General features: G+C 57.2%; 3 protein-coding genes across 3 annotated transcripts in view; 2 read left to right on the top strand and 1 right to left on the bottom strand.

Moving 5' to 3' along the window:
- Nucleotides 1-12,198, top strand: part of PHYHD1 (phytanoyl-CoA dioxygenase domain containing 1) — a 17,509-nt gene extending 5,311 nt beyond the window's left edge. Inside the window, exons 4-12 of the mRNA XM_055139781.1 lie at nucleotides 5,603-5,678; nucleotides 5,835-5,882; nucleotides 7,764-7,819; nucleotides 8,034-8,096; nucleotides 9,131-9,152; nucleotides 9,640-9,768; nucleotides 9,854-9,970; nucleotides 11,668-11,794; nucleotides 11,880-12,198. Of these exons, the coding sequence (XP_054995756.1) occupies nucleotides 5,603-5,678; nucleotides 5,835-5,882; nucleotides 7,764-7,819; nucleotides 8,034-8,096; nucleotides 9,131-9,152; nucleotides 9,640-9,768; nucleotides 9,854-9,970; nucleotides 11,668-11,794; nucleotides 11,880-11,925 (684 nt within the window). The 3' untranslated portion in view covers nucleotides 11,926-12,198. The remainder of the gene's footprint in view (nucleotides 1-5,602; nucleotides 5,679-5,834; nucleotides 5,883-7,763; nucleotides 7,820-8,033; nucleotides 8,097-9,130; nucleotides 9,153-9,639; nucleotides 9,769-9,853; nucleotides 9,971-11,667; nucleotides 11,795-11,879) is intronic.
- Nucleotides 12,199-14,322: 2,124 nt separating this feature from the next.
- DOLK (dolichol kinase) lies at nucleotides 14,323-16,395 on the bottom strand. The gene has a single exon (XM_004613276.2). It carries the CDS (start codon nucleotides 16,068-16,070, stop codon nucleotides 14,457-14,459), a length of 1,614 nt encoding a protein of 537 aa, XP_004613333.1. The 5' UTR covers nucleotides 16,071-16,395; the 3' UTR covers nucleotides 14,323-14,456.
- A 29-nt stretch (nucleotides 16,396-16,424) lies between these two features.
- The window catches only part of NUP188 (nucleoporin 188), a 52,910-nt gene continuing 43,934 nt past the window's right edge, over nucleotides 16,425-25,400 (top strand). Inside the window, exons 1-3 of the mRNA XM_055127295.1 lie at nucleotides 16,425-16,492; nucleotides 19,976-20,030; nucleotides 21,932-22,005. Of these exons, the coding sequence (XP_054983270.1) occupies nucleotides 16,461-16,492; nucleotides 19,976-20,030; nucleotides 21,932-22,005 (161 nt within the window). The 5' untranslated portion in view covers nucleotides 16,425-16,460. The remainder of the gene's footprint in view (nucleotides 16,493-19,975; nucleotides 20,031-21,931; nucleotides 22,006-25,400) is intronic.

Here is a 25,400-nt window from a genome sequence, read left to right as displayed (position 1 = left end):
CTGCTCCCAGCTCAGTGCTCAGGAGTTCACGCTGCGAGACACGGAACCCAGGCCTCCCGCACACAAAGTGTGTGCTATGAGCCTAAGCACCCTGTGTCTGACCCAAGGGAGTATTTTTATTTTACAAGTTTTATTTTTATTTTATTTTATTTTATTTTATTTGTTGTCCTGGACTGGAGGTTAGTACAGCAGACATCCTGGGTTTGATCCCTGGCACGTTATAGGGTGCCTCAAGCCCCTCCAGATGTGGCTCCCCTCTCAAAAAATTCATATTTGGGGTTGGAGCAATAGCACAGCAGGTAGGGCATTTGCCTTGCACGCGGCCGACTCGGGTTCGATTCCAAGCATCCCATATGGTACCCTGAGCACCGCCAGGAGTGATTTCTGAGTGCAGAGCCGGGTGTGACCCCCCAAAAAAAAATCTATATTCATCCAGTTCCCTCCCCTTTCTTAAGAATCAGTGAAACCGGGGGCCGGAGCGATAGCACAGCGGGTAGGGCGTTTGCCTTGCACGCGGCCGACCCGGGTTCGATCCTCGGCATCCCATATGGTCCCCCAAGCACTGTCAGGAGTAATTTCTGAGTGCAAAGCCAGGAGTAACCCCTGAGCATTGCTGGGTGTGACCCAAAAAGCAAAAAATAATAATAAAAAAAAGAATCAGTGAAACCTTGGCGTCAGCAGTGCTCAGAGGTTGGCTCTGCGCTCAGGAATCACTCCAGGCTCTGCGCTCAGGAATCACTCCTGGCGGCGCTTGGGGGACCCTCTGGGATGCAGAGAACCAAAGCTGGGTTGGCTGCGTGCAAGGCAAATGAAACACCCTTCTCTCACCCACTCCCGCTCTACTTTCGCTCCAGCCCCTGGTACTTGAAGTCTGTAAGTGAAGGGGCAGGAACCAAAGCCGGAGCGATAGCACAGCGGGTAGGGCGTTTGCCTTGCATGCAGCCGACCCGGGTTCGATTCCCAGCATCCCATATGGTCCCCTGAGCACCGCCAGGGGTAATTCCTGAATGCAGAGCCAGGTGTGACCCAAAAAGCAAAAAAAAAAATTTTTACTCAACTTCTTTTGTTTCTGAGACATACCCAGTGGTGCTCAGAGTTTATCCTGGCTCTGTGCTCATTGGCGTCCTGGTGGGGATCAGGGGCCCTGTAGGGTGCCAGGGGTTGAATCCGGGTCAGCAACATGCAAGGTACGTGCCTTCCGCTCTGTACTCTGGCCCAGCCCCTCACTCTAGGTATTATTTATTTATTTACTTTGGTTTGGGGGCCACACCCAGTGGTGCCCAGGGCTTACTCCTGGCTCTGTGCTCGGGGAGCACTCCTGGTGGGGCTCTGGGAATCAAGTCAGAGAGCAAACCTGGTTCTGCCACATGCAAGGCAAGTGCCCTACCCACTATACTATCACTCTCACCCCATGACTTTTTTAAAAAAAGTATTTCATATATATGGGGGGGCTTCAACTCTACTCAGGGGTTACTCTTGGCTCTGCAATCAAGAATTACTCTTTTTTTCTTTTCTTTTTGGGTCACACCCGGTGATGCTCAGGGGTCACTCCTGGCTCTGCACTCAGAAATTACTCCTGGTGGTGCTCAGGGGACCATATGGGATGCTGGGATTCAAACCCGGGTCGGCCGCATGCAAGGCAAACGCCCTACCCGCTGTGCTATTGCTCCAGCCCCCTGGCCACCCTCTTAACTGTCTTTGTTTATTTTTTGGGTCATACCTGGCAGGCTCAGGGTTTATCCTGGCTCTGTACTCAGGGAACACTGCTGGCAGTGGGGGGGGCGGGGTGAGTTCAGGTGCGAGAGGCGTTCAGTGGCTGAGCCACTTCTCGGCTCTCCCGAGAGAGGATCAAAGAGACGGGACTCACAGATGTTCCCAATCGCCCACTTATTGTAGAGCTCTCAGCAGACTAATCATTGAACTTCTGAGGGGGGTTGGGTACAGGACTGCACGTAGGTGTGACTGATCATTTACAGAGGTGAAGTGTTTCAACCGAGGCAGTTCTCTTGGGGAGATTAACTTAAGGAGATACTCTGTCTCCCTGGGGCATTGATATTGCTTTCCTCTTTCCCTTGCTGCTGGTACATATTAAACAATAGCACTGTAGCACTGTCGTCCTGTTGTTCATCAGTTTGCTCGAGTGGGCATCAGTAACGTCTCCATTGTGAGACTTGTTGTTACTGTTTTTAGAATATCGAATATGCCACAGGGAGCTTGCCAGGCTCTACCATGCGGGCAGGTTACTCTCGGTAGCTTGCCGTGCTCTTTGAGAGGGATGGAGGAATTGAACCCAAGTCGGCTACATGCAAGGCAAACACCCTACCCGCTGTGCTATCGCTCCAGTTCATATTAAACAGTAAAACTTTTTTTCTTTTTTTTTTGGCTTTTTGGGTCACACCCGGCGATGCACAGGGGTTACTCCTGGCTCTGCACTTAGGAATTACCCCTGGCAGTGCTCAGGGGACCATATGGGATGCCGGGAATCAAACCCGGGTCAGCCGCATGCAAGGCAAACGCCCTACCTGCTGTGCTATTGCTCCAGCCCCTAAACAGTAATACTTATTAATGCTTACAGTTATTTGGATATACACAGTAAGAGATACAGATTCCAAAACTCAGTCCTCTGGTCTCCGAGGGCAAACAAGACTTTTACCATAAAGCCCAGTCTAAGTCTTCGGGCAGCTTTAACTTTTCTTAACTCCATGGGATTCTCTCTCTCTTTTTTTTTTTTACCTTCTGGGTCACACCTGGTGATACACAGGGGTCACTCCTGGCTCTGCACTCAGGAATTACTCCTGGCAGTGCTCAGGGGACCCTATGGGATGCTGGGAATCAAACCTGGGTTGGCCGCGTGCAAGGCAAACACCCTCCCCGCTGTGCTATCACTCCAGCTCTTTTTATTTTTTTATGGGGTCCTCTTTCTTAAGTCATAGCAGCTTGCATCAAGACTGTGCTTTTATGCTTTCTAGAATCTACCATTTCAATGCCAGCATAGCTTTGCTGCTTGCGCCGGTTCCATCCAGGTGGAACCCCCTTTTTTGGGGTGTTAGGAACCATGGCAACCAAAGCCTGAGTCAAGTAATTATGACGGACGCCCAGGAGTAGGTATGTTTCAGAGTCAATCAACTCCCAAATATTAGGAGCACAGCATTAATGGCCTTTCTGTGTTCAAGCCAAGAACACTGATCTATGGCAAACTATGAAAAGGTTATAAGGGAAACGGGAAAGCAAGTAACTCACTACAAATACAAAGTCCAGAGCCATCAGGAGGTTTGACTTTTGAGTAACCAACCCTGACCTGAGGAGTCTAGTGACTAACACAAAGGGAAGGTTAAAGATAAACTCGGGGTTAGGGGCCGTTCCTGAGAGGTTCCTAAAAGGGGCAGTACACTGACGAGGGCTAAAACCCTTAGGGTTAGTATCCAATAGAGGACCCTGTGTGGTGCCTGGGATTAAAATGGAGTCTCCGGCAAACAAGCCAGCGCCGGGCCGGCCTCACTGCGCCCTTCTGGTTCCCAGCGGCAAACCGCTGAGTCACGGAGACCAGCCCTGTGGGAGCTTCATTGTCTTTATTTGGTTTTGGTTTGGGGCCAAGCCGGAGATACTCAGGGCTTACTCCTGGCTCTGCACTCAGGAATTACCCCTGGCGGTGCTCAGGGGACCATGTGGGATGCTGGGGACTGACCCTGGGCTGGCAGGATGCAAGGCAAACGCCCTACCCGCTGTGCCATCACTCCCACCCTATTTCATTTAATGTTGTCAGGAATATTTGGTTTGTTTTTAAATTGTTTGGTCTTTTGCATCGCACCCGGCGGGGTTACTCCTGGCTCTGCACTCAGAAATTACTCCTGGCGGTGCTCTGGGATGCTGGGGTTGGACGCTGGTGGGCCGTGTCTTGCAAAGCAAACACCCTCCCCGCTGTGCTATCAAGCCCCTAGGAATGTCATTATTATCAGTGATGTTTCCTTTTTTTTCTTTTTTTTTTGTTTTTGGGTCACACCTGGAGATGCACAGGGGTTACTCCTGGCTCATGCACTCAGGAATTACTCCTGGTGGTGCTCAGGGGACCATATGGGATGCTGGAAATCGAACCCGGGTCGGCCACGTGCAAGGCAAACGCCCTACCCGCCGTGCTATTGCTCCAGCCCCCTATCAGTGATGTTTCTGATGGGTCTCCCAACCCCTGATTTCAGTACAGAGGAAGGAAGAATGTAGGAGGGGAAAATGCTCCTAGGTTTTTGGAGGAAAGGGTTGTAAAAGGTCCTGGCAGAGCTCAGGGAGAAACTCCGAAGGGCTGGAGCAGTGTTTAAAAGCCACTTCAGGGGCTGGAGTGATAGCACAGCGGGTAGGGCATTTGCCTTGCACGCGGCCGACCCGGGTTCAAATCCCAGCATCCCATATGGTCCACTGAGCACCACCAGGGATGATTCCTGAGTGCATGAGCCAGGAGTGACCCCTGTGCATTGCCGGGTGTGACCAAAAAAAAAAAAAAAAGCAAAAAATAAAAAGCCACTTCATCCACAGGATATTAGCTCTTGAACACTGCTGCGTGTGGACCCCACGAAAAACATCATGTGACTTATTAGAGGCTTCCAAGAAATGCCACCTGGGGCCGGAGTGAGAGCACAGCTAGTAACACACTCGCCTTATGTGTGGCCCACCTGGGTTCGATCCCCAGCATGCCATGTGGTCCCCTGAGCACTGCCAGGAGTGATTTCTGAGCGCAGAGCCAGGTGTAACATCTGAACATCACCGGGTGTGACCCCCCTCCAAAACAAAAAAGCAAAAGCAACAAGAAATACCGTCTATCAGAGACAGTATAGGGGCTAAGGCGCTTGTCTTTTTTTTTTTTTTCTTTTTGGGTCACACCTGGCGATGCACAGGGGTCACTCCTGGCTCTGCACTCAGGAATTACTCCTGGCGGTGCTCAGGGGACCATATGGGATGCTGGGGTTTGAACCCCGGTCAGTCGCGTGCAAGGCAAATGCCCTACCCGCTGTGCTGTCGCTCCAGCCCCTAAGGCGCTTGTCTTGCATGCAGCAGACCCCAGCTGAATCCCTGGCACCACACCAGGGGTCACGCCTGAGCACAGAGCCAGGAATATCTTCCCCACGGAAACCAAGGCTGGGGCTGGAGAGACAGTACAGCGCTAGGGCACTTGCCTCGCACGCTGCCAACCCAGGTTCAATCCCTGGCACCCCATGTGGTCCCCTGAACACTGCCAGGGGTAGCTCCTGAGTGCAGAGCCAGGAGGAAGCCCTGAGCATCGCTGGAGTAGCCCCCCCCCCAAATGAAAATGCCATCCTGTGTCTTCTGGTTTTTATGTGTCTCCCCTCCCCCTGCCTGGCGATTTTGGCCACACGTGGCAGTATGGGGCTGTCCCTGGCTCTGTGCTCAGGGACCATTTCTGGGGACCTTGGGGAACCACATGTGGTGCCAGGGATTGACCCAGGGTCTGTGGCATGCAGGCAAGTGCCCTCCCCTCCCTTCTCTCTCTCTATGGCGCCCCCTAGTGTCTTCTGGCTGTGCCTCCTGGTGCAGGGACTTCCTGTGGGCTCTGTGGGGGGCCGTCCCCCTGCCCTCTCACGGGCCCTCCCCACAGGGCAGCACAGACTACTTCCTGAGTAGCGGCGACAAGGTCCGGTTCTTCTTCGAGAAAGGCGTCTTTGACCAGAAAGGTTTGATCAGAACTGGACCCTGCCGGTGTGGGGTGGTGGGCTGGGCCGGGAGCCCCCCTGCCCCCAACTCGCCCCAGGTGGGAGGGATGCCCAGGGCAGCTGCCTGCGGGGTGCTGGATGCCAGCAACCTGGTCTTTATCTGTCCTTTGTGCGCAGGGAATTTCCTGGTACCTCCAGAGAAATCCATCAACAAAATTGGCCACGGTAAGCGGGAGTCCGGGGAAGCTGGAGGCCTGTGGGCTCAGGGGACATCGCCCCCTCCCCCCCTAATTAAGTCAGCTGGCCCTGGGCTCTGGCCGCCCAGCCTCTCCTTCACACTGCTTTTAATTTTGGAAAGGGGCGGGGTGGTGCTCAGGGGTTCCTCCTGGTTCTGCACGCAGGAATCACTCCTGGCGGTGTGCAGGGGACCCTATGGGATGCTGGGAATCAAACCCAGATCAACCGCGTGCAAGGCAAATGCCCTACTTGCTGTACTATTGCTCCAGCTCCTTTTCTTTTTAATATTCTTTCTTCTTTTCTTTTTCCTTTTTTGTTTCTTTTTAAAGCAGAATGGTTTTCAATAAAACTTATTTAGAAAGATGTGAAAAGAGAGGGAGAAGTGTGTGTTCAGGAGAGAACATGGGCGGAGCAATAGCACAGCGGGGAGGGCGTTTGCCTTGCACTCGGCAGACCTGGGTTCGATTCCCAGCATCCCATAGGGTCCCCTGAGCACCGCCAGGAGTAATTCCTGAGTGCAGAGCCAGGAGTAATCCCTGAGCATCGCCGGGTGTGACCCAAAAAGAAAAGAAAAAAAAAAAGGACAGAGAACATGGGCTTCTCCGGAATGGACTTATGCCAGCAGAGAGACAAGCAAGCTGGATGCGAGCACGGGAGTGAGGAGCGACCTAGACGGGTTTCGGGGGCCACACTCAGCAGTGCTCGTGGGTTCCAACGTAACCTCGCTTGTCTTACTCTTTTTTTTTTATTGCTTTTTGGGTCACACCTGGCGATGCTCAGGGGTTACTCCTGGCTCTGCACTCAGGAATTATCCCTGGCGGTGCTCGGGGGACCACATGGGATGCTGGGAATCGAACCCGGGTCGGCCCCGTGCAAGGCAAACGCCCTCCCCGCTGTGCTATCGCTCCAGTCCCCGCTTGTCTTACTCTTGGGTTTCTTTTGAATCACATCTGACAGTGCCCAGGGACTGCTCCCAGCTCTGTGCTCAGGGGCGGCTGCAGGAGGTGCTCAGAGGACCACAGAGTCCTAGAGATGGAGCCCAGGCCTTCTGCAGGCCAAGCACAGGCGCGAGCGTTTGGGCCCTGCCCCAGTCTTGTCCCTATTCCGGTGCGCAGAATTCAGGGCCCCGAGAGGCAGGACAGGGACTGGGTGGTGGCCCTGCGCGGGAGCCCTAGTTTGATCACCGCCACCACAGTCCCCTGAGCGTGCCGGGAGTAGTTCCTGAGTGCAGAGCAGGAGCAGCCCCCAGCAGTCAGCTTTTTTTTTTTCCCTGCGCGGGAGGGGGGGAGAGGGCAACACCTAGCTGTGCTCACGGGCTACTCTGGGCTCAGTGCTCACTCCTGGTGGTGCTCAGGTGACCTTACGGGGTGCTGGAGGCTGAATCCAGGGTGCCTTGCTCACTGTACCATCACTCCGGCCCCTCAACCCCTAGTTTTTGGCAGCCCGGCAGTAAAAGCAACCTGTGATGGGAGGGACTGTGTGGTGGCAGGTCCTGGCCTGGCTTGGTGGGCAGCAGGCCACGGAGCCCTCTGGCAGCCTGGGAGACAGGGCCAGCCCTGCGGTGCAGAAGGGGAAACTGAGGCTCATGAGACAAACGGAGGGTCAGCAACCAGCCCCATGGAGTCGGGGCTGGAGTTTCCGGATGGGGCGGGGGTGGGGGTGGGGTGGGGGAGGCCGAGAATGTGGGCGGAGCCTGGGCGGGGCGAAGGCAGGGGCGGGGCGCCCGTCCGCCGCTACAGACTGGCAGAAAGTTCACTGCACATGAAATAACCAAGTAGCCGAGGCCGGCCGGTGTGGCCTGAACCCCGGGGGTGGGAAAAGGGGGCGTGGGGGAGGGGCCTGGCCCTGCAGCCCCGCTCTGTCCCGCAGCGCTGCACGCCAGGGACCCCGTCTTCAAGTCTGTCACGCACTCGCCCAAGATGCAGGTGAGCACGGGGCGGGGGCGGGGCCTCGATATGGGGGCGGGGCCTCGGCGGAGGCAGCGCGTGATTGGGCGGGTGATTGGGCGGGGCCTGGGCGGGGAGTTGTGGGCGGGGCCTGGGGCCGTTGTGACTGGGCGGGGCCCGGGCGCCTTGACCTTGCGGCGCGTGGCCAGAGCCCACCCTCAGCCTTCTGACCAGAGCCCTTTGCCCCCTCCAGGCTCTGGTCAGAAGCCTGGGCCTCCAGAGGCCAGTGGTCGTGCAGAGCATGTACATCTTCAAGGTGAGCCCCTCCTGAGCCTCAGTTTACCCTCTGTGATGGGGCTTAGACAAACTCCTCCATCCAACACCTCCCCCCCTCCCCGCCCCCCCCCCGACATTTTTGTTTTGGGCCCACACCCGGCAATGCTCAGTACTTACTCCCAGCTCTGCACTCCGGAATTACTCCTGGAAGTGCTCAGGGGGCCATGGGGTGGGATGCCGGGGATGGAAGCCAGGTCACCTGCATGCAAGGCAAACGCCCTCCCTGCTGTACTATCGCTCTGGCCTCACAGCTTGAAATTTGGTGAGGCTGAGGGCCTGTGGAATAGTTCAACAGGCTAGGCGTAAGCTTGCATTTGCAGGGTCCTCCCCGGGGCCCGATCCCTGGCACCACCAGGAGTAACCCCAGGCACAGAGCTGGGGTGGCCTTCCCGTTTGTATTTTGCTTGGGTTAGAGAGCTCGCTCCATGGGCTGAGCTCATGCCTTGCATGCAGGAGGTCCAGGCTCAATCCTCAGCATCACATTGTCCTATGAGCAGTCCCTAAGCACTGCCAGGTGTGGACCAGAGCGGCACACACACACACACACACACACACTCTCATACACACACACACACACACACACACACACACACTTTTGCTGGTACGAGGGAAGGAGATTCCCAGGGCCTCGCCTCCCTTTGTTACCTCTTGAAATGCTCAGCCTCTGGGTTTCAAGGCCAAGTCCATGCCACCTCCTTCAGGAAGCCTTCCAGCTCTCCTGGGAAGGACCCGTCTCTGGTCCCTTTGACCACGGGATTCAGTAGGTTCACCCACGGGCCTGGCTGTAGCCTCTCCTGTCCCTCATTTCTGCCTGCCTTGCTGGGCATGTCCCCTGGCACTGGCAGCTCCCTATTGGCTCTCCTCTGGCACCCTGGTCGTGCTGACGGGCTGGGTGCTGAACTGGAATCTCGGGCCTTAAGCTCCCCTGTCCAGGCAGGAGCACCCATGAGACAGACGGGGCTCTGGCGCCCCCTGCTGTCCAGTGGCCTCAAGGACACTCCGTTTCTCTTGCAGCAACCTCGCGTGGGAGGAGAAGGTGAGGCTGGCGGGGACCCAAAGGAGGGTGGTTGATGTCCTGGGAGAGGCGCGGGAGGAGGGCCTGAGGCTGTGTGCAGAAGGGCTCCTGAGATCCTGAGATGGGTGGTGATAAGCAGGTTCCTGGGCCAGACCTGTCCAGAGCTGTCAATCGGTGATACTCCTGTGGGGTGATGAGGTCCTGGCTTCTGGCCCCCCATGACCCCTCCCCCGGGGTTTCTGGCTTCATTCCTGTGATCCTGAGTTGGGAGGGTTCCGGGCCTTAGACTCTATATTGTTATTATGACTGTTACTATCGGTGGGGGGTCTGGTGCATCTCAGATGAGCTCTCAGGGGTTCCTGCCGTGAGCCCACGAAGGTGGGGACTGGGGGGGTGGGGGAGGGGAGTCTCAGGGTCCAGCCAATGCTGGGGACCTTGATCTGGGGTCTGGGGGCAGAGGAAGGGGCCGGGCTCCTGCTGCTCCACCCCTCCCCACCCCCCCTCCCAGTCTCCTCCCACCAGGACGCCTCCTTCCTGTACACGGAGCCCCTGGGCCGGGTGCTGGGCGTGTGGCTGGCGCTGGAGGACGCGACCCTGGAGAACGGCTGCCTCTGGTTCATCCCAGGCTCCCACACGGGTGAGGACCCGGCCGGGCCTGCCTCCTCCCAGCCGCCCTGCCAGCCCCGGGCAGAGAGACGCCAGGGGCTGGCCTCGCTCTGCAGGGGGCGTGTCCAGGAGGATGGTGCGGACCCCCGCTGGCTCTGAGCTGCGCACCGGCTTCCTGGGGACAGAGCCCACCCGGGACCCCAGCCTCTTTGTGCCCGCGCCTGTCCGGAGAGGTAGGTGGAACACGAGGCCAGGCCGGGGTGCAGGCGGGCTCTGGGGGGCGTGAGCGATGCCCCAGCTGGTTAGAATGCAGCCTCGGGGCGAGGGAGGTGGCCTGATGGCCTGGAGCACAGGCAGCGCGCGTGCGGGAGACCCAGGTTCATCCCCCAGGGCCATGCAGTCCCCTGAGCACTGCCAGGAGTGACTCCGGAGCACTAAGCTGGGAGCAGTTCTGAGCACTGCTGGGGATGGCCCCCAAAGCCAACTGTGGAGGGGAGAGAGTATATGGGGAGGGCATTTGCTTGCACATGGCCAATACTGGTTCCATTCCCAGCACCTCAGATGGTCCCTCAAGCCCTACTAGGAGTGATCCCTGAGCACAGAGCCAGGAGTAAGCTCTGAGCATCACTGAGGAGGGAGGTCCCAAAATTAAAAACAAAAAAACAAAAAAAAAACCCTAAACACACCAAAAAACAAAATTTAAGAGAATCTCTAGGGCTGAGCAGATAGTACAATGGATAGGGCCAAAGAGATAGAACAATGGTTAGGCCTGAGGAGAAAGTACAATGGTTAGGGCCAAGGAGACAGTACAATGGATAGGGCCAAGGAGAAAGTACAATGGTTATTTATTTTTTTTTTTTGCTTTTTGGGTCACACCCGGCGATGCTCAGGGGTCACTCCTGGCTCATGCACTCAGGAATCACCCCTGGCGGTGCTCAGGGGACCATATGGGATGCTGGGATTCGAACCCGGGTTGGCCGCGTGCAAGGCAAACACCCTCCCCGCTGTGCTATCACTCCAGCCCCGATAGTACAATGGTTAGGGCCAAGGAGATAGTACAATGGTTAGGGCACTTGCCTTACCTGTGGCAGACCCCTGTTCATTCCTCAAGCCTTTCCAGGAGTGAGCCCTGAACACAGAATCAGGAACAGGTCTTGAGCATCTCTCTCAGTGTGGCCCCAAACCCCCCCCCCCCACAAAAAAAAGAAAAAGAATTCACACTCTGCTCCCTCAGAACCATCTTTTTTGGGCATAGGTAGAACTTTTGGGCCTCAGTTTCCCCACAACAGCAGAGACCGTGCCTGTAGGAGACATGGTGTGGATGTGTCCACAGGGCCGAGTGTGCAGTGTCTCACTGCGACTCATGGGCCCGCTGCCCCCCTGCAGAGCACTGGCCTAGTGAGTGTGAGAGGGCCTGGATTCGAGTCCAGAGACCCCCCCAAAAAAGAAAGGAAGAACGAAAGATAGAAAGAAGAAAGGAAGGGGCTGGAGCGATAGCACAGCGGGGAGGGCGTTTGCCTTGCACGCAGCCGACCCGGGTTCAATTCCCAGCATCCCATAGGGTCCCCTGAGCACCGCCAGGAGTAATTCCTGAGTGCAGAGCCAGGAGTAACCCCTGAGCATCGCCGGGTGTGACCCAAAAAGCAAAAAAAAAAAAAAAAAAAAAGAAGAAAGAAAGAAGAAAGGAAGAAAAGAAAAAAGAGAGAAAGAAAGAGAAAGAAATGAAAAAGGGAAGAAGAAAGGAAGAAAGAAGAGGAAGGAGGGACTCGGACCTTGAGAGCTCTGGTTCCGCTCCTGCCTGGTGCGGCCCACCGGGCCGGGGCGGGGAGCTGCAGACCCCCGGAGCCAGCACCCCTGTCCCAGCCCGGAGTGGGGAGGGTGCCCTGGGCCTGGGGCGCCCCCCATGTTCTCCGTGCTCGTGCCCCTGCAGGGGCGCTGGTGCTCATCCACGGGGAGGTGGTGCACAAGAGTGAGCAGAACCGCTCGGGCCGCTCCCGCCAGGCCTACACCTTCCACCTCATGGAGGCCGCCGGCACTGTGTGGAGCCCCGACAACTGGTAGGTGGCGGGGAGCGGGTCCCCCTGGCCCTCTCGGGCCCCCGAGGGCCGCCTGCCCCCTGCAGCTCGACTCCGCTGCCCACAGGCTCCAGCCCACTGCGGAGCTGCCCTTCCCGCCTCTGTACTCCTGAGGGGCCTGTGCGCTGCCCACCAGGCTGCACAGCCCCCTGTGAGCGGCTCCTCTCCTCCCGGCTGCACAAGGCAGGGGGGCATCCCCCCATGGATTCCCCGCCTCCGGGGGAAGCCCCCGAGGGGGCCGACCCGCTTGCTGGGATCCGCACCGACCCACACCCACCCGAACCTGGGCTTCTTCACCTCCCCCCGATGCCGTCTGGATGGCGCAAGACACGGAATAAAAAGCTCCCAGTGCGGCTGCTGTGCCTCCTTCCCGGCTGCCCGGCCAGGGCCGTCTGTTCCCGCAGTGCCACACGCGTGCCCTCAGGGCGGCTTGCCCTGGGGCGCTCAGCCGGCACCCAGCGCCCCGCTGGGGAGGGCACCCAAGACCAGGACTGGAACCCTGGCGGCAGGAGTGGGGCCTGGCTTAGCTCCCCACACCGATTTCCCACCCACCATGGTGGGCGCCAGACTCCAGGGTCCCTCCTGCCCAGACCTGCCGTAGGAACTGTGACCAGCCCCCGAGCCTGCCTAGTCCGCAGCCCCCGAGGCCCCTGGAGGGTTCGGGGTGCCAGGTACGCCTGGTCTGGGCCTCTGGGGGCTAAAAGGAGAAACCTCGGGAAGGAGCGTCAGGACAGCGGGGAGGGTGTTTGCCTTACACACAGCCAGCCGGCCGGCCGGGTTCAATCCCCCACATCCCACATGGTCCCCTGGGCACGGCCGGGAGTGATTCCTGAGCGCAGAGCCAGGAGTGACCCCTGAGCATCGCCGGGTGTAAAACAAAAACAAAAAAACAACAACAAAAAAGAAAAACCCGGGGCCGGAGCGATAGCACAATGGGGAGGGCGTTTGCCTTGCACGCGGCCGACCTGGGTTTGATCCCCGGCATCCCATATGGTCCCCCAAGCACTGTCAGGAGCAATTCCTAAGTGCAAAGTAACCCCTGAGCATCGCTGGGTGTGACTCAAAAGCAAAGCAAAAAAAAAAAAAAAAAACCCACCGTTTTAGGAGCCCCGAGGTAGCTCAAAGGGCTGAGGCAGCTTTGCAGGCAGAAGCCCCAGGGGGACCGTGGCCCCCCCAAGTGGTCAGAGCAACCCTGAGACCCGCACCAAGCCCGCGTGCTGTTGACCACGGTCCGCTCCCTGACACCCAGTATGGTCCCCGAAAGCCCAGCGAGGAGTGGCCTCTAGTGCGGCCTCGATGGGCTGCCCAGGCTTTTGTTTTGCTTTGGGCCCACATGAAACAGCCACCACCCCGGGAGACCATTTGCAGCACAGGGACCAAGCTGGCGTCAGCCGGAGGCCAGGCAGCCGCCCGCACCGGTGGCCCCCCCCAGCCCAGGGCCGGGCTCAAGCAGGGCTTGGCTGCCCGGCCTCCAGCGTCATCCCCTTTCCTGCCGGGGTGGCACCTGGCAGCGCTGGTGGGCAGGACCCATGTGCCTCAGCACCCCATGCTTGGCATCTGGCCGTGGTGGTCCACGCCCCCCAGGCAGGCCGCGAGAAGTAGGGAGTCTGCTGTTCCCTTTTTATCTGTCCAGTGACATCTGCCCAGTCCCTGCCGTGTGTCCCGAGGCAAGGACGTGAGCGGTGCAGTGCACTGACTCGAGGCAGCTGGGGTCGGGGAGGTCACTCTGGAGTAGGGCCCCCCGGAGAGCCGTTCTGAACACTTGGGAGGAAATGCTACCAGCCGGTAGCCCCTCGGCTCCAGCCTCTTTTCAAGAAAACAGCGGAGACTTGGACAGTGGCGGGTGTGAGAGGGTCTCAAGGGGACCCCTGGACAAGCACAGCAGCTGCCCATCCATCCCTTACTTCGCAGCACTGAGTGGGGGCCGGAAGTGGGGCCCGTGACACAGGAAGTCCCCCCTGCCCCCACCATGCTGCCCACAGGCCAGGCCGCCCTCTCCCCTTGGGCGCTCCTGAGCTCGCATGGGACAAACCACATGCTTGGCCTGTTTCCTCCTGGCTTCTCGAAGAAGCTAAGGGAATAAAGGTCACTCTCCAAGGCCAACGCTGTAAAACGCTTCCATTTCCTGGCTGTTCACCGGGGAGGAGACTGTCTGTCCATGGCTGCATCTGTGGGCCCTGGGCAGGACGTTTCACTCCTCTCACTTCCCCTAATGCTCACCGCCCCCTCCCCCCCCCCGGGGTCAGCTCTCACTAGCCCCGTCTGAGACAGGGGTGAGACTCAAAGGGGTTCCGTGACGAGCCCCTCCCGTCACACAGCCAAGAAGGGGAGACAACCAAGGCTCCACTCTCCAATGACAGAGGACCCTAAAGGGTTAATCATTCCACTACTTCCCTACAAGTGGGGGGCAGAGGGGCCCCAGCACACGCAGCTTTTCCCAGTTGCTCGATCTCCGTTCCTTTGGCTTTGTAAACACCACTGACACCGAGAACCTGGAGAGCTTTGTTTTTTTTTTTTTTATTCTGGATCTGAATCAACTGAAAAAATTCAAGCTGATCTGTCACCCCGGGGCTCTTCCTGCCCAGGTGGCAGGACGACCAGTCACCCCTCCGGCCCACGTCCCTGTTCCTTCTCTTGCGGCTTGCTATGCCATCAGCAGAATCAGGAGGTAGAGGGGCAAGAGGAGATTGTCTATCTGTGTGGTGTAGGCTTCGAGGAGGGACACAGTGCTGATGGACCCCAAGATCCACGCGTAGCTATAGTTGAGGTCCACGCCCGTGTCAAAGATCAAGATCAGAACCACAGATATGATCTGGGCAAATATGGATGTCATGGTCCCCTCGAAAGTCTTTTTGGTTCCGGGCCAGCGGATCTCCCCCATGGTGCTGCCGAAGATGGAGGCCACGGTGTCCCCCACGCCCACAGCCAGGACCCCCGCGTACGGCACGAGGGCCCTCACGCCTGGCAGGTGGTCCTGGGTGCAGGGTCGGGGGATGAGCCAGATGGGGAGCGACATGCCCAGGAGCAGGTAGATGTGTGTCAGGATGAGCGGGCCGCTGTCCCGTTCGTCTAGGAAGAGGGACAAGAGGCCCCGCAGAAGGTGACCCAGGGGCTTAATGCGGAAGTAGCGCACGTACTCCAGGAAGATGAAGACAGCCAGGCACACGGTGGCAGCCACGTACAGCAGAGGCCGGTCGAAGATGATGCCTGGGATGTAGGTGGCCACCACGATGAAATGGAAGTACTTCCGGGTGATGGTCGGGGCCTGGTGCTTCTTGGATTCGGCAGACGACCGCTTGGCATTCTGGTACAGCACCACCAGGCAGGCCAGCGCGGCCAGCAGAGACCAGTAGGCGAGGAGATAGATGCGGGTGTCCGTCTGGAAGAGGAACTGCAGCAGCCAGAGCAGGGGGTTTCTGCGGATGAGCCGGTGCAGCCACGGCAGGACCACGCCCAGGCCCAGCACGCAGCTCATGAGGTGGAAGAAGATGGACGAGGCCCAGGTGTCGGAGTCCATGAAGGCGAAGAGCATGCTGAAGAAGAGGCCCATGAGCACCATCCCCACCACCACCACCAGCAGGAAGAAGTCCACGGGATCACCCTGGTTCTCCACCACGGAGAGCGAGCGCTTGATGAGCTGGTTGAGCACGAAGCTGATGCCCCCCAGCACAAGCAGGGCCTCCCCGGGGGTGAAGCAGCGCGGCAGGAGGTACAGCAGGATCATGTTGAGATAGACGAAAATCAGCAGGACCTCCAGGACCTCGATCACCTCGCCCACGCTCAGCGAGTGCTTCATGATATAGATGATGACGCCGCCCGCCAAGCCCGAGATGACGCAAGTGTTGGTGGGCATCGGCCGAGTAATGCCCAGCGCCAGCACCGAGGAGAAGAGGGCCACGGCCATGCCGGTGGCTGCCACGACGATGCCGAAGCGCTCAAAATACGGGTTCTGCGCAGCCTGGCAGCGCTCCTTCATCACCAGTCCCAGCAAGGGCATGACCATGGAGGCGGGCAGGAGGCCGCTGTTCGCGGACATTCGGAACTGGAAGACGGCGCTCCCCTGCTGGAGCAGCCGGTCCCATTTGTACTGGACGTAGAAGGCCTGCACGGCCAGAGCCACCGCGCACCACGAGTACCGGTCCCACACGGCGGCGTGGATGCTCAGCACCACGGCGAACACCACGGCCGCCTCTGCCAGCACCGACCCGCTCAGCGGCGCCGCGGGGCCCGCGGCCGGGGCCGCGCACTTTCGAGTCATGTCTCGAGACCGGGGGCTCCAGGTGCCGAGGGTCGCCTAGGGCTCCGGGCGCCTCGGCCCCGCGGGGCGGAGAGCCGCGGCGGCGACCAGCCCCCACGGGGGTCTCTTCGCCTCCCGGACGCCGAGGAGGAGGAGGAGAGCGCCACCGCAGGCCCCCTTCCGCGGCCAGCCAGCGGGCCCCGGCCGCCCTCCGCCGCCTCCCGCCGCCGCCGGAGACGCCGCCCCTCCGCAGCCCCGGAGTCTCACGGCCTCGGCCACGCACGACGCGAGCTCCGCGCGTCCTCGGGCGGCGCCATGTTGGCCCCGCCCCGCCGTCACGTGGCCCGAGGCCCCGCCCCGCCGTCACGTGGGGCCGCGTCGGGGGCGGGGCTGGAGCGCGCGCGCGCGAAGATGGCGGCGGCCGCCGGCGGGCCGTGCGTGAGGTGCGGAGGGCCGGGCGGCTCGGCGGGGCCGGGGCCCGCGGGGGGCTCGGCGGGGCGGGGCCGGGGGTCGGGGGCCGCGGCGGCGGCGGCGGCGGCGGCGGCGGCGGGGCGCGGCCCGGCGGGAGCGCGGCGAGGAGGTGGGGGGCGGTTACTCGGAACGGTCCGCGCGCGCGGCCCGCGGAGGGCGCTGGTGGGCGCCGGGCGGCCGCCTCAGCCCCGGGCTCCGGCGGGCGCGACCCCCGGCCCCGCGGCCCCGCTGCGCCGGCCGGAGCCTCTGCGGGCCGGGCTGGTCCCGCCGGCCGCCCCGGGGCCGCCTCTCATTCATCCGCTCGCGGGCCCGCGCTCGGGCGGGCGGGGGCCTGAGCGCGGCGGGCGCGGGCGGGACGCGCGGGGGGGGGGGGGACGGCCCGGCGGGGGGGGACGGCCCGGCGGGGGCGGGACGCGGGGAGGGGGGGACGGCCCGGCGCGGGGAGGGACGCGCGGGGACGGCCCGGCGGGGGAGGGACTGGGGGGGGACAGCCCGGCGCGGGGAGGGACGCGCGGGGCCGGCCCGGCGGGGGAGGGACGCGGGGAGGGGGGGGACGGCCCGTCGCGGGGAGGGACACGGGGAGGGGGGGACGGCCCGGCGGGGGAGAGACGCGGGGAGGGGGGGGCGGTCCGGAGCGGGGAGGGACGCGGGGGGGGGGGGTGGACGGTCCTGCGCGGGGAGGGACGCGTGGGGACCGCCCCTCAGCCGTCTCCCACCGCGGGCTCTGGTCAGGGGCAAGGTAGCCGGGGTCATGCGGGGCAAGGTGCGACATACCTAAACGTACACCCGTGTATATCTAAGTTTTAAATTTTGTTATTTTTGGATTTGGGGGCCGCACCAGGCGATGCTCAGGGGTTAAGCTCCCGGGTTCTGCCCTCAGGGATCACTCCTGGCCGTGTTGGGTGGGTGGGGGGGGGGTGGAACCTGCTCTGCGTGCCCTGCCCGCTGTCCTGTCACTCTGCCCCTTGTATTTTTTTTTTTAATGGGAAAGAACAAGGGGAGGAAAGCGTTGGTTTGCTTGTGGGCTGCTTTGATCGTCCGGGGGCCCCTCTCCCGTTGTGGGTGCTGCCTTGTGCACCAGCCCTGCCGGCAGAGGCGTTGGTCTTTATTTGGGGGTGTGGGGACCCACTCCTGCTGTTCTGGGGATGCTAGTGCCAGGCATGCACCCAGGCTCCGTCTCAGGCTCCAGCACTTTTGAGTCCTCCTGGGTTCTGTCCTTTCTTTTGGTGCTGGAATCCCAGTGAACAACCAGCTTACTGTTTGGAACAGCCAGAGAGCTCAGGAGGAGAAAACTTGGTTTTATCTGTGGCGCCTGCTGGTCTGCAGGCGGCCTCAGACTGGCCCACTGACCACCGGAACCTGTTTCTCCACATTAGGATGGGGGTTTTGGGGCATTAGCTTTGTGTGTCAAACACATACATATGGGGGCTGGAGCCATAGTATGGCAGGGCTTTTGCCTTGCATGTGGCGGGCCCAGGTTTGATCCCCAGCATCCCATGTGGTCCCGAGCAGTTCCAGGAGTAATTCTGGGGTGCAGAACCAGGAGGAAGCCCTGAGCATCGCCGGGTGTGACCCCCCCCCAAACCCGTAAGTGCGAGGCACTTACCTTGCACGCAGCTGACCCAGGCTCTATCCCAGCACCCCACAGGGCCCCTGTGCTTCTCCAGGAGTGGTCCATGAGCACACCAGGTGGGGTCCCCGATGCCCCTTGCAAAAGAAAAAAGCAAACAAACATTTTTGCGACCTCAGTAGTAACCAGATTATAAAACAAAATCCCAGTGAGTCAGTGGACTCCTGTTGAGGTGGCCCTGGCGCCCCTTGGGCGGGCTGTGTAGATGATGTCTTACCACGCCACAGAATGAACCGAGGTGCAGTATTTCCCGTCAGGGTTTGGCAGAAAACCAGTTGGAATGCTGGCATTTGGGGGAGTGGGGGTCTCTCCTGTTCTGGGGGGGGCATCTAAGAGAACTGCGAGTTGCCGTGCCACAGAGAGGTGAGCTCATCCTGGGAAGCAGTGCGCCCTGGGCTGTGGTTGCCCTGATTTGTTACCGCTGTGAGGAGCGCACCCGTCCCAAGGAACTGCTGCAGAAGCTTGACTCCGGCTTAGTCTCTGCCAAGAGCTGCACAGGGGTCAGGGCATAACTTGATCTCTCATGGCAGCATTCACTCGAGCGCTTCCGGCCACATGGATCTGTTTGCTGTTGCCGGGCCTGCTATCGAACCCAGAACTCTTGTGCTTAAATTTTTCTTTTCTTTTGTGGGGAGGGTAGGGGCATACCCATCAAAGTTCAGGTTCCTCCTGGCTCTGCACGCAGGAATTACTCCTGGTGCTTGGAGTATGAGGTACTGGGGACCAAACCAGAGCTGGCTGAAGCGAGCAAGGCAACCCACGGTACTGTCTCCCTTCAGCCTGCTCATGCACTTCGCCCATGCACAAATATTCCCCATCCTTTGTATGGACCTTTCTAATGTGATAATTTACTATTTCTGCTAGTTCTAGCGGGCTGGAGCGGTAGCACAGCGGCAGGGCGTTTGCCTTACATGCGGCCCACCCAGGTTCGATTCCTCCACCCCTCTCAGAAAGCCCGGCAAGCTACTGAGAGTATTTCACCCCCTTACGGCAGAGCCTGGCTAGCTACTTGTGGCATATTCAATATGCCAAAAACAGTAACAAGTCTCAAAATGGAGACGTTACTGGTGCCCGCTCAAGCAAATCAAAGAACAACATGGAAAACAGTGACAGTGACAGTTCTAGCACTTTTTTCTTTTTGGTCATTACTGTTGGTTGTTTTTAGGGCCGCATCTAGCTGTGCTCAAGGGTTACTCCATTCCTAGCTCTATACTCGGAGATCACTCCTGGCATGCGGGGGGACTGTCCTGTCCTCAAGACTAGTCCGTACATTTTTACTGATTTTTTTTTTTTTTTTTTAAGTTTTGGGTCTATACCTGGTGGATACGCTTGGAGATCACTCTGGGTGTTGCCACATCCCAACTCTGGCTACTTAGTTTTGGTTTTTGGGTCACACTCAGCTGTGCTCAGGGACCGCTCATGGTTCTGTGCTCAGGAATTACTCCTGGTGGTGCTTGGATGGCAGGGACCACACCTAGGACAGCTGCGTGCAAGGCCATTGTCCTGCCCGCTGTATTATCTCTCCAGGCCCTTTTCATTTTTTATTTTTGGGAAGGGGGTCACACCTGGCCGTGCTCAGGGACTGGCTCCTCCTGGCGTGGTGCAGGGGGAGGGGGCTCCTTGAAGTGCCTCGGGGACAGTGTGGCATCAGGGGTTCAGACCTCTCATAGTCGCGTCAGGCCTTGAGCCGTCTCCTGGTCCTGCTGTCTAACGTCTGAACAAATTGTTTCACATTTTGAATGTTTTTGCTGTCAGAAAATAGTGGTGAAATAGCCAAGCCTGCATACTCTGAAAGCAAGGTCGCCTCTTCTCTGTTCATTTCCAGGAGCAGTAGGGAGCTGTGGACGATTCTGCTTGGACGGTCAGCTTTGAGAGAACTGGTAAGTGGGGCCTGGGCTGGAGCCGGCCCTGCAGTCCTTGTGGCGTGTCCTGGCTGCTGCCCTGAGCAGGCCATGAGCCCTTTTGGTTTGGTTTGGGCCACACCAGGTGGTGCTGGGGCTGCTCCATGCTTGGTGCTTGTGAGTTGCTTTCCCGAGTACTTGGGGCTCGAGCCTGGGCCTCCTGACCAGAGTTCACCCCACTCGGCTATCTCTTTGGCCCGGCAGGCAGGCCTCCCAGGAGGCGCGCAGGAGGTCCGGGCCCCTGCAGGCCATTCCTGGCCATCAGGCCCAGAAGGTCAGTGCACAGGCCTGAGAATGCAGTACTGTTCGGCCCTCCGGTGCTGGGGAATACCCTGGCGCCCCCAGGGGCCTGCAGGGCCGTACTCATCAGTGCTCAAGGTCCATGTCGTACTTGGAAGCAAACTCAGGACTACCGCATACAAAACTCCTTTGAGTTATCTCCTTGGCACTCTGAGAATGTGTAATTTTTTTTGGGGGGGTCACACCCAGTGATGCACAGGGGTTACTCCTGGCTCATGCACTCAGGAATTACTCCTGGTGGTGCTTGGGGGACCATATGGGATGTTGGGAATTGAACCCGGGTCAGCCGTGTGAGAGGCAAATGCCCCACCCTCTGTGCTATTGCTCCAGCCCCTCTGGGAACATATCTTTTTTATTTTTATTTTTTTATTATTTATTTATTTACTTTTATATCTTTTTAGACATCCTGAAAACTTTTGCGTACAAAGCTCTACCACAACAATAGCAATAAAGGATGAGCGGGACTGGAGAAACAGGAGTGGGCACATGCTTGCTCTGCATGTGGCTTACCCGGGCTTTATCCTCAGCACCCCACTGTGGGCCCCCAAGCCCTGCCAGTAGTGACCCCTGAGAACCGTGCCAGAAGTAAGCCCTGAGCAGTGTTGGTGCTGGCCCCAAAACAAAACAGAACAAAAAGACCTAGAGTCAGCTCTGTGTATACAACACTAGGAGAAAGGTAAATAAATTATGATCCAGCCACTTGATAAGCCAGTACACAACCACTAAAATGATGTTTGTGGGGCTGGAGCGATAGCACAGCGGGTAGGGCGTTTGCCTTGCACGCAGCCGACCCGGGTTCGAATCCCAGCATCCCATATGGTCCCCTGTGCACCGCCAGGGGTAATTCCTGAGTGCAGAGCCAGGAATAACCCCTGAGCATCGCTGGGTGTGACCCAAAAAGCAAAAAAAAAAAAAAAAATGATGTTTGTTACAATTTTCATAATGAAGTTCTATCAGAAAGTCAAGGAAAGGGACTGCAGAATTTTACCATCAAAGTAATTTCAGCTGTGGGAGAAGGCATGTTTAAAAGCCCCAAGTGATGTGGAATATAAAATAACATAGTATGAGACTAACACTTAAGGACAGTAGAGACAAGGGCCAGGAGGATTGCTCCATGGTTTGGAAGCCAGCCTGCCTCGTGTGCTGGGGGAAAAGGCAGTTGGGATGGAGAAGGGACCACCAACGAAATGATGGCTGGAGGGATCGCTCGGGATGGGAGGTGTGTGGTGAAAGTATTCTAAGGCCCAAACACGATGGCCTTTTAGCATCTGTATTGCAAACATAATGCCCAAAAGCAGAGAGAGAAGATGAAGGAATGTGCCTGCCACAGAGGCAGTGGGTGGGATGGGATTGGGGGGCGGGCAATGCTGGGAACATTGGTGGCAGAAATGCACTGCTGGAGGGGTGGGTGCTCAATCACTGTATGGCTGAAACGTAATCATGAAAGCTTTGTAACTATCTCAATGTGATCTAATAAATAAATTTAATAAAATAAAACTTCCAAATGAGGATGTAATTCTCATTGTGACCCTGGAGTGTGACTAAAATGGTGTTTGCGTGGTTTCCTTGTTCTTTTCCAGAATCAGATTGAAGCAGAACTGAATAGACACTGGCAGCGGCTGTTGGAGGGGCTTTCTTACTACAAGCCCCCCAGGTATGGCTCTTTAACCTGTGTGGTAGGGTGCTGTCCCCAGGGAGCAGCAGGTAGAAACCATCCTCATGTAGGGGTGAGTGACTAGTACTGGGTTAAGTAGGTCAGAGAGAAGAGAATTTGTGGAGGAGGACGGATTTTTTCTGTCTGTTTAAAGAAAAGGAAATTCTTCTAGGTAACGAGTACTGTTGGGCCCAATTATATAACGCTTATGATTAGGGATGAAAATTTATTAAATATTCAATTAGTAGTCCTACTATTTTGGTCAGTTTCCCCATGTGTCTGAGGTGATGTGAACTCTTAATGCTGGTGTTTAGCAGTGAACAATGCTGTCAGGCTGCTGTTTACATATGGGCCAGTTATTACTCAAACAGCACTCAACTTGTGGCTGGAGCGGTAGAACAGTGGGTAGGGCACTTACCTTGCACGCGGCCGACCTGGGTTCGATTCCCAACATCCCGTATGGTCCCCAGAGCACTACCAGGGGCAATTCCTGAGTGCAGAGCCAGGAGTGACCCCTGTGCATCGTGGGGTGTGACCCAAAAGCAAAAAAAAAAAATAAAATACATAAAGCACTCAATTTATTTATTTTTTTTTCTTTTTGGGTCACACCCAGCGATGCTCAGGGGTTATTCCTGGCTTTGCACTCAGGAATTACTCCTGGAAATGCTCAGGGGACCATATGGGATGCTGGGAATCGAACCCGGGTCGGCCGCGTGCAAGGCAAACGCCCTCCCCACTGTGCTATCACTTCGGCCCCGCACTCAATTTATCTAATCCTGACATCGGTTCTTGGAGATAGATGCTGTTTCTGTTTTTTATCGGGCACTGGGTAGCACTATAGAGGGTTCTTTAAAAAGAAGAAAATTTACTTTGTACACCTGGTCTCTGAATTTTCCTGCCTGGATATTATTAAGCTTTGTAGTTTGTGAGCACCCCTCCTCATGTCCTTTCTGCTCTGAGTATTGGTTGATTTTTATTGCATCTTCATCTTCTATCTCCATTCTCTTAGTGAAATATTTTCTTTTTTCCTTTTTTTGGGTTCATTTAATAACCTTTCCTATGTAATAATTTGCTATTTTGGTGGTGCCGAGAATAGAACTCTGGACCTCACCCATGCAGGGTGTGTGTTCTGCTACTGAGCTACGTTCTCCCCCTCCCCATAACTGATTTTTCCCCTCATTTCTTCCTTGGCCCAGGGAGACCTGGGGGTTGCCCATGCTTGCTTGTGCTGGCAACACCTCCGGTTGGGTTGCTTGCTGCTCCACACCCCGTAGTTATGTTGCAGTAACCCCCAGACATCACGTCTTTCTAATCTACAAACACTTTATGTCTCTGAAACACATAGATTTTTTTTTTTTTTTTGCTTTTTGGGTCACACCCGGCAATGCACAGGGGTTACTCCTGGCTCATGCACTCAGGAATTACTCCTGGCGGTGCTCAGGGGACCATACGGAATGCTGGGAATCGAACCGGGGTCGGCCGCGTGCAAGGCAAACGCCCTACCGCTGTGCTATTGCTCCAGCCCTAGATTTTGTTTTTTTAAAGATGATCACTATATTATTACATTTAGATATTTTTACTGTTATTGTTTCCATTTTGCAGATGGGGGAAACTGAGGCTCAAAGAGTATAAGTAACTTGCCCAAGGTCACACAGCTAGTAAGTGGTAGAGCTGGGACTGGAGCCTGTCAGTCCTCCTGCGGTGTCTGTTCTTAGTCACCTTTTGTCGCCTTTTTCAGCACTGACCTTTTAACCTTAGACTTCGCCTTCTTGTCGTGCATTGTTTCTTTTAATAAAAGTGTCCTACAAAAACAACATGCTTTCGTTGACAGAATGGACATTTGTGGCATTGATGTCCTTTTCCGTGCTTGTTTGATAACACAGTCTGTTTTGGGCCATACCTGGTGAGACTCACGGATTATTTCGGAGTCTGCACCCAGAAATCCTAGTGGTGCCTGGGGGGGCTGTATGGGATGTGGGGGATTGAACCCCTGCTGACCCTGTGCAAGGCAGATACCTTATTTGCTGTACTATCTCTCTGGCCCCCTCTTTTTTTTTTTGCTTTTTTGGGTCATACCTGGCGATGCACAGGGGTTACTCCTGGCTCTGCACTCAGGAATTACTCCTGGCGGCGCTCAGGGGACCATATGGGATGCTGGGATTTGAACCCTGGTCGGCCGAGTGCAAGGCAAACGCCCTAAGCGCTGTGCTATCTCTCCAGCCCCACTGGCCCCCTCTTTTTAAAGGACCTTATTTACTTGGCGGGGGCACATCAAGTGGTCCACGGGGCTTATTCCTGGCTCTGCACTGGGGCTCACTGCCGGTGGGCGTGGCAGACCTTGTGGGATGCTGGAGATGGGGCAGCCATATGCGAGGCAAGCACCCTACCTGCTAGCCTGTCACTCACCTAGAGCGGGGGCACACTTCTGGCAGTGCTCCTCTTTCATTTTTTCTTTTGGTTTGGGCCACACCTGGCGGTGCTCAGGGGTTACTCCTGACGGTACTCGGGAATCACTCCCGGCAGGCTCAAGGACCATATGGGACATCAGGGACCAAAGGCCAGGCAAGCGCCCTACCACTGCGCTATCACTCTGGCCCTCCCCTTCTTTTGGGGGTGAAAAAAAAAAAGCATGGGATTTGAAGTCTGACTGACATATTTTTTTGTTTGTTTTTAAATTGCAGGCTTTATTTGAATTTAACTTGCGGTGTTGTTGCTTGTTTTCCTCTAAATTATCTTCTTGTTCCCAGGATCTGGTTCAGGGTGCCACATTATGTTTGTTTTGTTGTCTTCACTCTTAAATGTCACATTACCTCAGTCTTTCCTTGCTTTTCATGACCGACCTTGACCAGTTTGAAGGAGGACCGGTCAGGTATTTTGTAGCATGTCCAGTTGCGCGTTGTCTGATTGTCTCGTTAGATGGGGGCTGGGTTTGGGAGCTGGGTGCTTAGGAATGCCCTCCTCACCACTCGCCCGTGTGCCCACTGCCCTCACTGGCCGGGGAGCCTTGCTCCCCTGGGAAGAAGCCCGTCTGCTTCCTACCCGAGTTTGTCCTCTGTAAAATCCCCCTTTTCCTTCTCCTCCTCCATTGTCTGGGAAGTGAGTCACTATTAAGCCACTCAGTGTGGGGGTGGAGTGGTGACATTTTTTATATTACTTGGAATTCTTTTGAAAATCTTATTTTCTTGTGTGTTTGTTGGGGGTGGGGGCGCTGACACCTGGCGGGCTCATTCCTGGCTCTGTGCTCAGGGAGCACTCCTGGCGGTGAGCGGGGACCAAGCCCGGCTTGCCACGTGCAAGGCAAATGCCCTCCCTGCTGGCCTGTGGCTCTGGCCCCTGTCCTTGTCTCGTGAGGAAGCCTCTTCCCTTCCCCCCCCCTTCATTTTCCCGCTTGTTTT

This window comes from Sorex araneus, chromosome 1 (genome assembly GCF_027595985.1).
Source record: "Sorex araneus isolate mSorAra2 chromosome 1, mSorAra2.pri, whole genome shotgun sequence".
NCBI classification, from domain to species: Eukaryota; Metazoa; Chordata; class Mammalia; order Eulipotyphla; family Soricidae; genus Sorex; species Sorex araneus.
This window is presented reverse-complemented; position numbering and strand designations above follow the sequence as displayed.

Excerpts from the sequence above, each read along its gene's own strand:
- DOLK (XM_004613276.2), bottom strand. The coding sequence starts at position 16,070 with ATGACTCGAAAGTGCGCGGCCCCGGCCGCGGGCCCCGCGGCGCCGCTG.